The sequence below is a fragment of the Podarcis tiliguerta genome, assembly GCF_965153285.1.
Source record: "Podarcis tiliguerta genome assembly, chromosome: 2".
Classification (NCBI taxonomy): Eukaryota; Metazoa; Chordata; class Lepidosauria; order Squamata; family Lacertidae; genus Podarcis; species Podarcis tiliguerta.
Window position 1 is genome coordinate 4,235,996 of NC_139535.1, and position 13,857 is coordinate 4,249,852.

At 42.9% G+C, this 13,857-nt stretch overlaps 1 protein-coding gene across 1 annotated transcript in view; it reads left to right on the top strand.

Annotated features, from left to right (window-relative positions):
- LOC310672786 (vomeronasal type-2 receptor 26-like) overlaps positions 1–10,028 on the top strand; it is a gene marked incomplete at its 5' end in the record, with an annotated part of 64,519 nt that extends 54,491 nt beyond the window's left edge. The window contains 2 exons of the mRNA XM_083430444.1: positions 7,495–7,621; positions 8,403–10,028. Coding sequence (XP_083286570.1) covers positions 7,495–7,621; positions 8,403–9,304 — 1,029 coding nt within the window. The 3' untranslated portion in view covers positions 9,305–10,028. The remainder of the gene's footprint in view (positions 1–7,494; positions 7,622–8,402) is intronic.
- Positions 10,029–13,857: the final 3,829 nt, after the last annotated feature.

A 13,857-nucleotide genomic window follows, 5' to 3' on the forward strand; every position in this document is an offset into this window, starting at 1 on the left:
GAAATCCGCAGGATACAGAATCAGGCCATTAGTCCATCTAGCTCAGGGTTTCTAAAACATGGTTCTCCAGCTGTTTTTGGACTACAGTTCCCATATTCCTTGACCACTGGTCCTGCTAGCTAGGGATGATGGGAGCTACAGTCCAAAAACAGCTTGAGGACCAAGTTTAGGAAACTCTGAACTAGCTTCATAGGGTCTGCACTGATGGGTAGTGGTCCTCCAGGGTTTTAAACTGGAGACATTCACCCAGTCCCAACTGGAGATGCTGGGGACTGAACCTGGGACCCTCTGCATGGAAAGCAGGTGCTCTACAATTGAATGAATGAATTAATGAATTTATTAATACGGTCACAGACCAGCTTCAACACACACAATATCACAAATCATAAAAAATATCAGAAATACAAGGGACAATATGACAATGACCAGGATTTAAATATAAAAATTAAAATTAATTGTTAACGTGCCCCCTGTAATTAACATTTAGGGGATTGGGCATTATGGGATACCATTTGCTTCCTGCGATTGATTGCAGACGCACAAAATTTAGCTACATTTAATGTAGTCTTGGGCTTCTTGTCCTCTAACAGTAGTTTTAGACTATGGTATTCCGATTCTTTCCTAAACTTTTCCAAAACAGGTGTAATAAAAGTTACACCTGGAGTACTCCTCATAAAGACGACAACGTAATAGTACATGTGAAGCAGTTTCAACTTCCAACGAGCCACAAGGACAGACCCGTGTTGTGTATGGTTTACCCTCAAATCTGCCCTGGTGCTCTACAATTAAGTTACTTCACTTTCCTTCTGGAAGGGATATCTGTATTTTCTCCTGGACAGAGACATCTATCTGCTATTCTCTTTTTCTTACTCTGTCTCTCCAGCACCACCAGCTCTGCTCACTCCCTCTTGATGGATGCTTCCTACCCCACTGGCAAAAACTGCACAGGAGAGTTTTTGAGAAAACACAAAATGTTGAGTAAGTCACGGGTTGCAAGAGAATAAAAACACAAAAAGGCCCTGGAAGCAGCATGGATGGCATATTTATTCAGAAATTATGAATTATGAGAAAATTGAAAAATAAGTAGACTGCTTTCCAGTGGAAAGTAACAATAGTGTAAAACATTTTGACAAGTTGCTTTCCAGAGTTGGTTATCACCTAATTCCTTATAATTTAATGGCAAATCAAAGGCTCGTGGTCAGGTTGTGGCATATCTATATAAGTGGGTTGCTCCCTAAAAAGGGCAGTTAATTTGAACATAATAGACGCAAGTGTCTCACTTTGTTTTCATTGTGAGATGCTCCTTTGTATTCAGGTGAGGTCTCAGTACGATAATGTAGCACTTGGAAAGGAAGATGCAGCCCAGAAGCCCAGCACTGGAGGCCAACATAGAGAAGACCTGCACAGCTACCATGTATTTCCCCTTGGTGCTCAGGTAGGTGGGCACAAAGGACACCCAAACACTGCAAAAGACCAGCATGCTGAAGGTGATCAGCTTGGCTTCATTGAAGGCTGTTGGCAGATTCCTGGCTAGGAAAGCCACCGTGAAGCAGATGGCAGCCAGGATGCCCATGTAGCTGAGGGCACCATAAAACATGGCAATGGACCCTTTGTTGCATTGCAGGATGATCTCTCCAGCCTGGGAGTGCATGTCAGAGTCTGGGAATGGGGGAGAGATGCCCAGCCAGTTGGTGCAGAGGAGAACTTGGACACTGGAATAGGAAATGATAATGGAGTTGGCCAGACTTTTCCCCAGCCATCTCCTCACCCTGTTTCCTGGCTTTGTAGCCAGGAAGGCCAGCACCACAGTGATGGTTTTTGCTAACACAGATGAAACAGCAACTGAGAAGATGATGCTGAAGGCTGTTTGTCGGAGGAGGCAGGTCACTTTCCTTGGGCAGCCGATGAAAAGTAAGGAGGACAAAAATGAAAGCATGAGAGATACAAGGACTATGTAGGAAAGGTTTCTGTTGTTGGCTTTGACTAGGGGAGTTTCCATATATTTTATGTAGACCAGCAAAATGAAGCACATGGTTAAGAACAAGAATAGGGCAAAGAAACCAACGGTGATATGATAGCCATGTTCAAATATATAAAAGGATGTCACATAGAGGAGGGAGAAAGGTTGTTTTCTGCTGTTCCAGAGAAGCGGACACGGAGCAATGGATCCAAACTACAAGAAAGAAGATTCCACCTAAACATTAGGAAGAACTTCCTGACAGTAAGAGCTGTTCGACGGAATTAAAATCACAAAAAGGATGCACATGTTGTGGGCAGCATCCATCAAACCCTCTCTCTTTTTTCTCTCCTGTAGTTTTCCTTCCAACGTCAAATCTTTCATCTCATATTAACCCAATCTTTGTGACTGGGGTTCTCACCTCTTTTCTCCCAAGAGCCTGTTCGGAAGATCTGGAAATGACTGGAACACGAAGCACAAATTGCAGCATTCTTTCCATGGGGGAAGGAGTTCCACAGCTCACCTTTTCTCAAGCTGGGGACAAACACTGTCCTTCTAGACATTATGGCACATCCTTCCTTCAAAGGCAGACTCCCCCTGGGTCCCACTGTTGTACAAATGGGAACCTGACATAGGAGTTAGTGCCTAGGGGCTGAGGTCCCTTCAGGCCCCCATTAAAATATTTGAGGCTGCCCCTCCAAAATTGATGGGCATTGCCATTCAAATGGTGTGTGCGCACTGCATCTTGTGATCAATTATGTAGGGCAGGGCTTACCTACTACCACCACCCCAATACAGTGGTACCTCGGGTTAAGTACTTAATTCATTCCGGAGGTCTGTTCTTAACCTGAAACTGTTCTTAACCTGAAGCACCACTTTAGCTAATGGGGCCTCCCGCTGCTGCCGCGCCACCACCGCACAATTTCTGTTCTCATCCTGAAGCAAAGTTCTTAACCCGAGGTACTATTTCTGGGTTAGCGGAGTCTGTAACCTGAAGCGTATGTAACCTGAAGTGTATGTAACCCGAGGTACCACTGCGTTTTATTCAAGTCGGCATCGCTGGAACCAAGAATGAAGTACTTTCCTATATCTTTTTTTTTTTTTAACGAATAATACTTTATTTAGAATTCAACAATAACAAAGGGAAAAAACCACAGTAGTTGCTACATCAATTCATTACAATTAACCAATTTTAACAATAGATAAATAGTAATAGAAAAATTACACAACATCACTTTCAACTTACTGAAGTTTTCATATTACACTTTTACCTCTTTATCTCTTTCTTAACATATCAAAAAGAGAAAAAACAAGAAAGGAGGCACAAAAAAGAAAAGAGAAGAGGAAGAAGAAGGGGGGCAGAAGGAGGGGGCAGAAGGAGGGGAAGGAAAAAAAGAAAACAAAGCAAACACATTTGGCTTCTGATTAGACTCATTGTATTATTATTTCTACAATTTTTTCACACACAGTTCCAAGTTATTGTATTTCTTTGTTTTCGTCAGATATCAAAAAACATTATATTTGTTGTTTTACAAGGATCGTTCTGTTTCGGCAAGGAGATATTTGTTATTGTAGTTTCCTATATCTGTATTCCTATATCTGTATCTGATCACCAAAGTAAGCTTTCAAAAGTGTTTCCTTCATTGCAAAGCTTGCCAGGTCCATCTTGACCATGAAACCTTGTTGGTGATTTCTCAAAAACATGTTTTCTCTCCAGCTCTGCACCTGCCCAGTGAGCCAAGCAGAGAGTCCAGGAGGTTGCAGACAGGAAACTTCTTCCCCTGTATAATTATCAAAATTATAGTGATGTATTCCTTTAGTCGCACCAAATCTTGTAGGATTTCCCCTGAGACCAGTAACCTAAACTTCAGAATCAAGGAGAAAATGACTCCACACCTTGCAAGAAGCTTGAAAGAAGAATGATGCCATAAATGCTTCTCAAAATATTAAGCATCACTGAGAGCCTGGTCTGAGGTTCAGGGCAGGCAGGGACTGTGAAGGTGGGAAGCTTTTTGTTGCTAGCTTTAGCTCTGGATCCATGGCTAGAGCCCAGGTGTGCCACTGCTTGTCATGGTCACTGCTAGGATGATATCACTGCTGCTGCTGCTGCTGCTGCTTATGCCTGAGGCTGTCTGTGGGACTCAGGCAGGGTAATGCTCTGTGAATCTGATGCGGCTTCGAAATGAACCAGTGAATTATTACAGGGCAGGGGACCATCTCATTTGTGGGATCATCTCACCAAAAACTGCTTTATTTAAACCATACAACTTCTCTCGGCCCCCATTAACCGTGATTACCGAGTAAGTAACTATAAGCCACTTGATTGCTGGAAAGAAACATCAACTACTGTAATTCGCTCTATGCGAGGCTGCCCTTGAAACTGTCCCAGAAACACCAGCGGGTGCAGAATGCTGCAGCGAGGCTCCTCACAGGGTCTCTGCCATGGGAGCATATTCACCCAGTGCTTTACCAGTTGAACTGGATCCCGGTGAAGTATTGGGTCAGGTTTAAGGTGCTGGTTTTGACCTTTAAAACACTTTGTGGCTTAGGGCCCGCGAAAACAGCGGGGAGGTCTCAGGACCTCCTATAGGGACACCCATTCCTCGCTGGAAACTGTCACGCCGAGAGTCCAGAAGACGTGTTTCCGTTAAGGAGCTTTTATGTTGGAAACGATTCCAAAAGCAACCACTTTCGGATTCTGCTAGCGATTGACGCAGCCATGCCGGAGGGGCTCCGTCACAGGGAGAGGTTTGAAAACCTGATCAAACTCTGAGGGACTTGCTTTTTACGCACAAGCAGCTCATCATCCCATCACACTCAGTTATGGTTTTGCTCTTACTGATAGAACTCAGTTCCCTTTTGCCTATCAAATGGTTCCCAAAGAAGAAATTCAGTACCGGGGGACTGAATTGCTCCAGCAATTCGGATGGACATGGATTGGCCTCTTTGCTCCAGACAATGACAGCGGAGAAAGGTTCTTAAGTTCCTTAACATCTATGATGATCAGCAATGGAATCTGTGTTGCCTTCTCAGAAAAAATACAACAAAGGACTCTGTACCAGATTTCAATACGGAGGGAGCCACCTGTTATGTGGAGAAAAGTTAATGTCTCTGTCTACTATGGGGACGCTTCCAATAGATTTGACCCAATCATCATGGTACAAAGGATACTTGAAAAGGTACAAACTTGGGGGAAAGTCTGGATCACAACAGCTTTTCAGGACATCAACATGAACTTATCTTATGGTATCAATACCTTCATGTATATCCATGGTTCTTCGTCTTTCATAATGAAGACCAGAAAATGGACAAAATATGAATACTATAAGCCGCGGTCGGGCACAACACTACGATTTTGGGATGAATCATTTCATTGTTTATGTTCGGAGGCTGTATTGCCCATGAAAGGTTGGATAAGATGCACAGAGAAAGAGAAACTGGAGGTTCTTCCCCAAGAGGAGGTTGAAAGGGCCCTGTCACAAGACAGCTACATTACGTACAGCAGCGTCCAGGCTGTGGCACTTGCCTTAAATTCTGCCTATTCTTCCAGATCCAAGCAGGTGTTGATGATGGGCAGAGGGGACAGGTGGGGACTTGAACGACTGCAGCCATGGCAGGTATTCCTCCTCCCCTCTTGAATCCTTGTCCTGAACCCAGAATGCAATCCAACTGCCTCACCCGTGCCAGCAATTCCAAGGCATATCTAACAATGCTATTTGGCTTGCTTTGGTGGCATCAGAAGACATTCCATGGTTCAGTCACCATTCTCTAGTGATAAATTAAGAATGCAACTCAGCTTTCCCCCAATTTCCCCCCTCCCCCTCTGACTTCCCTCAACTTCCTCTTCTGGTTTTTTTTTTGGGGGGGGGATATATCTTGTTGATTTTGATGATCTGATATGTTTTAATATGATAAAAATGTAAAATCCAGTATAACTTTATATATATATATAAAAAGAATGCAACTCGGCTGTGACTGTGAAAAGCCAACAACATTATTCCTATGAGTCCAGAAGTGTACTATCCCTAATTTGGAGGAGACTAGAGTGAAAAATGAAAAGAGATCAATAGATTTCCATGTTTTCTCAATTCTGTTTTTCTCCTGTCAGTCCAGCTTCACCCTTTCTTAAGAAACGTCCAGTTGTTTAACACCTCCAGGGGCGGATTGTATTCGGATGAGAATGGAGACCTGGCAGCTGACTATGATATTGTGAACTGGGTGCTGTTTCCCAATGAGTCTCGTGGCAGAGTGAAAATTGGGAGTGTAGAGAGACAGGCAGCCTCACATTTAAAGCTCACCATTAACCCAGAAACCATTGTGTGGCCCTTGCAGTTTAAAGAGGTAAAGGAATTTTTTATGTGCTTCTTTCCCGCTGAGATTTATTAAACCCAAATTATTTACAGGGTTTATCTATATGATACTGGAAATTATTTAATTTAATTCATATGCAGACTATAATCTAGGCCTCACCTGCCGCACCCAAATTCGCACCATAAACTCTGTTGGGGAAATTGATTTGAATTGGAAAATTTGGTAATTTCCCACAAAGCTGGAGCTCAAACTGCATGCTGGAGCGGGGTTGGGTCCCATACACTCTCCCCAGCTTAGTTTCCCCATGAGTCACATTTTTAAAATAAAGCCCTTTTTAAAAGCGCTGAAAATTTGTTGTTGTTTAGTCGTTCAGTCATGTCCGACTCTTCGTGACCCCATGGACCAGAGCACGCCAGGCACTCCTGTCTTCCACTGCCACCCGCAGTTTGGTCAAACTCATGCTGGTAGCTTCGAGAACACTCTAACCATCTTGTCCTCTGTCGTCCCCTTCTCCTTGTGCCCTCCATCTTTCCCAACATCAGGGTCTTTTCCAGGGAGTCTTCTCTTCTCATGAGGTGGCCAAAGTCTTGGAGCCTCAGCTTCAGGATCTGTCCTTCCAGTGAGCACTCAGGGCTGATTTCCTTCAGAAGGGATAGGTTTGATCTTCTTGCAGTCCATGGGACTCTCAAGAGTCTCCTCCAGCACCATAATTCAAAAGCGTCAATTCTTCAGCGATCAGCCTTCTTTATGGTCCAGCTCTCACTTCCATACATCACTAATTCTATATGATATAAATCTGCAAAATTCCAGTGGCATCCTGATTTGATTGGTGAAGAAAAATTCTGCAACAATAACTAATAGCATGCATCCCTGACCAGCCTTATTTAACATTTTTAATGAAAAGTTTCCATGATCCGATATCCAGACATTTGTCTGCATAAAATCATCAATCACCCTCTGGCTCTGTGCCCTAGATCCAGTGCCAATAAAAACTGCACAGATTCCCTTTTCTTAACACCTGTTTCCTGTCCTAGTTTATCATCAGGCCTGTGATATTTCCTCTGCTCTGCCATTGCTGGGGCAGCAAAAGTTGTTTCTAAACTAGGTACTTATGCATCAGCAGTATTTACCTATAAAGGGGGTGGGGTTAGGGTCCTTCCACACCTCATGACTCAATTCCACATCTCTAACCATTTCCCCTTGATGCTCCTTCACTCCATTGTCAGATTGTGCCTTACGCCAGGTGTACTGAAAGCTGTCGCCCTGGATACGCCAAGGTAGTTCAAGAAGGACAACCGGTTTGCTGCTATGCTTGTGCTCTGTGTGCTGAAGGGACAATCTCCACTCAGGAAGGTGTGTGACTCAAGAGGAGAAGGCATTCCTTGGGGAAACAAAGATAGGCTGAAGATTCTCTCAGCAGAGATTATCTGTGAAGATCCTAAATACGTCTTTGGAATGTGAAACCATTCTTGGCTACTGTGAAGTTCCAAAAAGCAGGATTTCTCAAACTGCAGGCCAGGTGGTGGCACCAGTGGGTGATATAGAGGCATTATTTGGGAGAATATGAATAGAAATTTACTCAGAGACATAAGAGGCCAGCATGCTAAAACCATCAGAAAATACAGGGAATAAAGAGAAGGGTGATTAGACAGGCAATTTGTTATACAGTGGTACCTCAGGTTAAGAACTTAATTCGTTCTGGAGGTCCGTTCTTAACCTGAAACCATTCTTAACCTAAGGTACCACTTTAGCTAATGGGGCCTCCATCCGCCACCGCACAATTTCTGTTCTCATCCTGAAGCAAAGTTCTTAACCTGAAGCACTATTTCTGGGTTAGGGGAGTCTGTAACCTGAAGCGTCTGTAACCCGAGGTATCACTGTATAAACAAAATGTAAATGTAAAATGGCACAAGGAGAATCATAGAATCAGGGTTAGAAGGGATGCCAAGTCCAACCACCTGCAACTAAAGGAATCTCAACTAAAGCATCCATGACAGATGGCCATCCAACCTCTGCTTGAAAACCTCCAAAAAGGGGGAGTTCGTTCCACAGTTGAACTGCACTTTCAAGCGTAGATGTTTTGGAATGTAGCAGAACACATTAGGACCACTGAATGCTCTCCTCTTCCTTTCAGATGCAGACTATTGCACCACATGTCCAGAAGATCAGCACCCAAACGAGCACCAAAATCAATGTGTCCCCAAGGTTATCACCTTTCTTGCATATGAAGACTCTTTGGGTATCACATTGGCGTCCTTTGCCCTATTCCTCTCCTTAACCACGGGTTTTGTTTTCGCCATCTTTATTAAATACATGGAAACTCCCATAGTCAAAGCCAATAACCGAGACCTCTCCTACATACTTCTTGTATCTCTCTTCCTTTCCTTTTTGTCCTCCTTCCTTTTCATCAGCCGCCCAAGGAAAGTGACCTGCCTTCTCCGACAAACAGCCTTCAGTGTCATCTTCTCAGTTGCTGTTTCTTCTGTGTTGGCCAAAACCATCACGGTGGTGCTGGCCTTCCTGGCCACAAAGCCAGGGAACAAGGTGAGGAGATGGCTGGGGAAAAGTCTGGCCAACTCCATTGTCATTTCCTGTTCCAGTGTCCAAGTTCTCCTCTGCACCATCTGGCTGGGCATCTCTCCCCCATTCCCAGAATCTGACATGCTCTCCCAGCCTGGAGAGATCATCCTGCAATGCAATGAAGGGTCTGTTGCCATGTTTTATGGTTCCCCCAGCTACATGGGCTTCCTGGCAGCCATCTGTTTCACAGTGGCTTTCCTAGCCAGAAAGCTTCCAGGATCCTTCAATGAGGCCAAGCTGATCACCTTCAGCATGCTGGTCTTCTGCAGCGTTTGGGTGTCTTTTGTGCCCACCTACCTGAGCACCAAGGGGAAATACATGGTAGCCGTGCAGGTCTTCTCCATTTTGGCCTCCAGTGCTGGGCTTCTGGGCTGCATCTTCCTTCCCAAGTGCTACATTATTGTGCTGAGAGCTGAACTGAATACAAAGGAGCATCTCACAATGAAATCGAAGTGAGACACCTTATTCTTCGATGTTCATGTTAGCTGCCCTTTTTAGCAAGTAGTTCTGTTTAGTTGAGATGCCACAAACTGGACCCGAGTCCTTTATTCACCATTAAATTATGATGTCAACTAAATGAAGCCTTTTATTCTCAAAACTTCCAGTTCTGCGGATAGATTTGACTTTAAAATATTTCTTTCTTAAACCCTGTTCAACTGATGGGCTGTTGATGAAATGTGTGGGGTCAGGCCACTGTCCAATTTACTCGCTGCAAGCATGTCAGAAGATAGATGCTCTTGTTTGTATGTGATGCCAATAAAAGGTTTGATGATGATGATAGATGCTCCTTTTTCCCTGGCGGAGGAGGGAAAAACTGGGCAGAAGTAGCTTGGCAGGGGATTTGAAAAGGAATCCCTTAATCAGAGGAGGAGAGGAAAGATGAGGACTTACAGCATTAAGTGATGATACTGAGCATTAAATGGCTCAGAATCACAATACTTCATGGGCCACTCTCTCCTATGAACCTATCCGGACCCAGAGATCATCATCTGAAGCCCTTCTTCATGTGGCTCCTCCAGGAGAGGTCCAGAGCGTGGCAACAAGAGAACGGGCCTTTTCTGTGATGGCTCCTCATTTGTGGAATACCCTCCCCAGGGAGGCTCACCTGGCGCCTTCATTATTTATAATTTAGGTGCTAGGCAAAAACTTTCCTCTTCAACCAGGCCTAGGGCTGATTGATGTCCCATGCCCTTTTAAATGTGTTGTGGGAGGGGGGATTATTGGTTTTTGTTCTTATTGATATTATGTATTTCGTGTTTTTTGTATTGTAATTTTATGTTGTGAACTGTCCTAAGATCTACGGATGGAGGACGTTATACAAATAAAAAAATAGAAATAGAAATAGAAATAGAAATAATAGAAATAAAAATAGAAATAGAAATATATAAATTGCATCCAGTTTTCATAGTCATACTGAGCATGCCCTCCTCCTTAACACGTAATAATACTTCTTCACAAGATACGTTTTGTTATTATCAGCAAGCCCTTCTTTGTGTGCCTCCTGCATGAGAGGTCTGAAGTATGGCAGCCTAATAACAGGTGTGTGATTGACACCAGAATTATTATTATGGTGGTCTGGTAGGTAAAGGACCCCTGGACGTTTGTCTGCAGACCACTTTCCAGGTCATGTGGTCAGCATGCCTAAACTGCTTCCAGCGCACAGAACACTGTGACAGAAGCCAAAGCACACAGAAACACTAGGAGAAGGCTGGGGAAGAGTCTGGCCAACTCCATTTAATCCTGAAATGTAATGAAGGGTCTGTGGCCATGTTTTATGGTCCCCTTGGCTACATGAGCTTCCTGGCTGCCATCTGTTTCACAGTGGCTTTCCTAGCCAGGAAGCTTCCAGGATCCTTCAATGAGGCCAAGCTGATCACCTTCAGCATGCTGGTCTTCTGCAATGTTTGGGTGTCCTTTGTTCCCACCTACCTGAGCACCAAGGAGAAATACATGGTAGCCGTGCAGGTCTTCTCTATATTGGCCTCCAGTGCTGGACTTCTGGGCTGCATCTTCCTCCCCAAGTGCTACATTATCGTACTGAGACCTCATGTGAATACGAAGGAGAATCTCATGATGAAAATGAAGTGAGGCATGTGATTCCTAACATACTCAGTTCTGCAAACTTATGTATATTTAGGTAATTTCATTTTTAAAAACTGATCACTGATGAAAGCAGGGCAGGTAAGATCCTGTCAGAAGAGTTAGCATCTGGATAGAAGTAGCTGAGGAGGTAGGTTATTTTCAGGGGTGCCATAATGGAATCACTGGACCCTTTTAACTCTATAGTTCTAATATTCTAAGAAATATCTCCGAATACCTCCTTAAAGTTTCACCTGATATTGCCTCCTTCTTTACAAGGACACTGCCGTGTCTTCATAACCTTAGAGCTTGACGGCTGTAATGGCTTTTGTATAGGAATGAATGTCCTTGAAAAGTGTTCAGAAGTTTTCCAGAACATGTAGAGGTGCATCTGCTGGCAGTTTTGTGTCCCCTGGAGCAAATGGCCCCGATATGTTCTACCGTGTCCATTGTTTGCCCATAGTTACATTTTCCCATTGAAGTTCTGGTCTTAACAAGCAGAGCCCTAAATGACTTGGACCCTACAGAACATCATGATGACTTCCTCGTTTTGTCACCTTGCGACTTTGCATTCAAATATACATAGTAATACAAGGAGAATATTGGGTTGTATCCAACTAAATGCTACTCAGAGTAGAACCATTAAAATAAATGATGCTACCTTTGTCATGTTGATACTTTTCAATAAGTCTACTTGCACTGGATACAACCCATTATATGTGAAGGGTACGCAAATGTATAAACAGCTGCAGTGTCCTTGACAAGATGTACCGATAAGGAGCCTGTGAGCATTAGGGCTGGTTGATATCTGGTTTTCAACATCGCAATAGAGCAACAACTAAACATTGCGATATATCACGATGTCTGAAATAAGGATGGAGCTATGTAGAGGCAAACAGTGGGGCTGGGCAATATCTGGTTTTCAACATCGCAATATATCACCAGCTAAACATTGTGATATATCATGATGTCTGAAATAAAGATGGAGCTATACAGAGGCATTGGTTGGCTTCATGGTTTTTCCCGCATCATGATTTTTGCCAACGCCTGCTCTTGTAAATTGCTGCCCACTGCAGAAGGCAGGGGAGAGATGAGAGATGAGCCAGCAGACTTAACAGGGGATACAGAACTCAAGAGAAGCATCCACCAGCTTCACGGTTTCTCCTACATTTGATTTTTGCATCACACACACACACACACCATGATTTGCGATATATTTCCAGGTCAAAAATTATGAAACTGATATCATGATATGGACTTCTGATGATATGGACGACTGCCCCCCAGGTAAGCATATGGGTGATGGTTCATATAGACTCTAAAACCATGATTCCTAATGTGGGGCACATGCCCTACAGGGGGGCTATTTGATTTTTAAGGGGGGCAATTCGAGAATAAGTTGCACCAAGTTAATGGCCTTTTAGGCTTCCTCAACATGAATAGGAGTTAACTTTTTGAATAATAAGAAATACATATCGGGGGGATCAGGATTTTAGAGGTGCTTAGGTGGGGCATGGCCAAAAAAAGGTTGGGAACCACTGGTCTAAAACAAAGAACATAATGCTGGCTGACTGGGAACAGTTATGGACCACAGGTATGAAGTTTACGGCATGTAATGCCTTAAAGGAGAATTTAATGAAAATGATATACAGGTGGTACATGACACCAGTCAAGCTTGCAAAAATCTATCATTTGCCCGATAACAAATGTTGGAAATGTAACGAGACGGAAGGTACCTTCTTTCACCTTTGGTGGACGTGCCCAAGGATTAAGACCTTCTGGGAAATGATATATAATGAAATGAAAAAGGTATTTAAATATACCTTCCTGAAGAAACCAGAGGCCTTTCTCCTGGGCATGGTCGGCCAATTGGTGCTAAAGAAGGATAGAACTTTTTTTATGTATGCCACAACAGCAGCAAGAATACTCATTGCAAAGTATTGGAAGACACAAGAGCTACTCACCCAGGAAGAATGGCAGATGAAGCTGATGGACTACATGGAATTGGCGGAAATGACTGGCAGAATCCGAGACCAGGGAGAAGAGACGGTGGAAGAAGATTGGAAAAAATTCAAAGTATATTTACAGAAATATTGCAAAATTAATGAATGTTAGAAGAATATTGGAATGAAGTTACATGGTTTTAGCAGAAGTGTTATTAAGAATTATACAAAAAATAATTGTTAATGCGCTAAAGTGGAAAATTTAAAGTTAAACTGTGTTAGGATAAATTATAGAACAAAAATTGAGAAAGAGGGAAAGGATTTGTTGAACCAGCTAATTTGAACTAGAATACAAAAAAGGGAGGCGCGAGGAAGTCGAGGAAACAAGCATATGAAAGATAAAGAAATGAAATTTGGATGTGTTTTTAAATGTTTTAGTTTTTTCTTGTTGTTCTGTGGTATTGTTTTTTCTTTTTCTTTTTGATGTATTGTCTGTTAAATTTTTTATTGTTTCTTCTTTTCTTTTTTATTCTTTTTCCTTTTGTAACTATTAAACATTTAATAAATATTATTTTTTTAAAAAAATAAAACAAAGAGCATTTTCATCCTGCCTAATGTGAAAGTGTTTCATTACCACAAAGTTTGCCAAGTTCACCTGCTCCCTCACTGGTCCATGTCAGACAATGGAGCCCCATTGGTGATTTCTGAGAAACACGTTTTCTCTCTAGCTCTGCACCTGCTCATTGCACCATGCAGAGAGAGCTTGCAAACAGGACACTTATTCCCCTTTATAATTATCAAAATCATAATGATTAATTCCTCTCTTCACACCAAGGCTCTAGGAATTTCCCCTGAGACCTATCTTCTAAGCATCGCAATCATGGGCAACGTGATGTAACTTCATGCAACAAGCTTGGAAGAATAACTGTGGCATAAATACCTCCTGTCCTACCCTTCTCAAGATAATAAGTATATCTCTGAGAGACT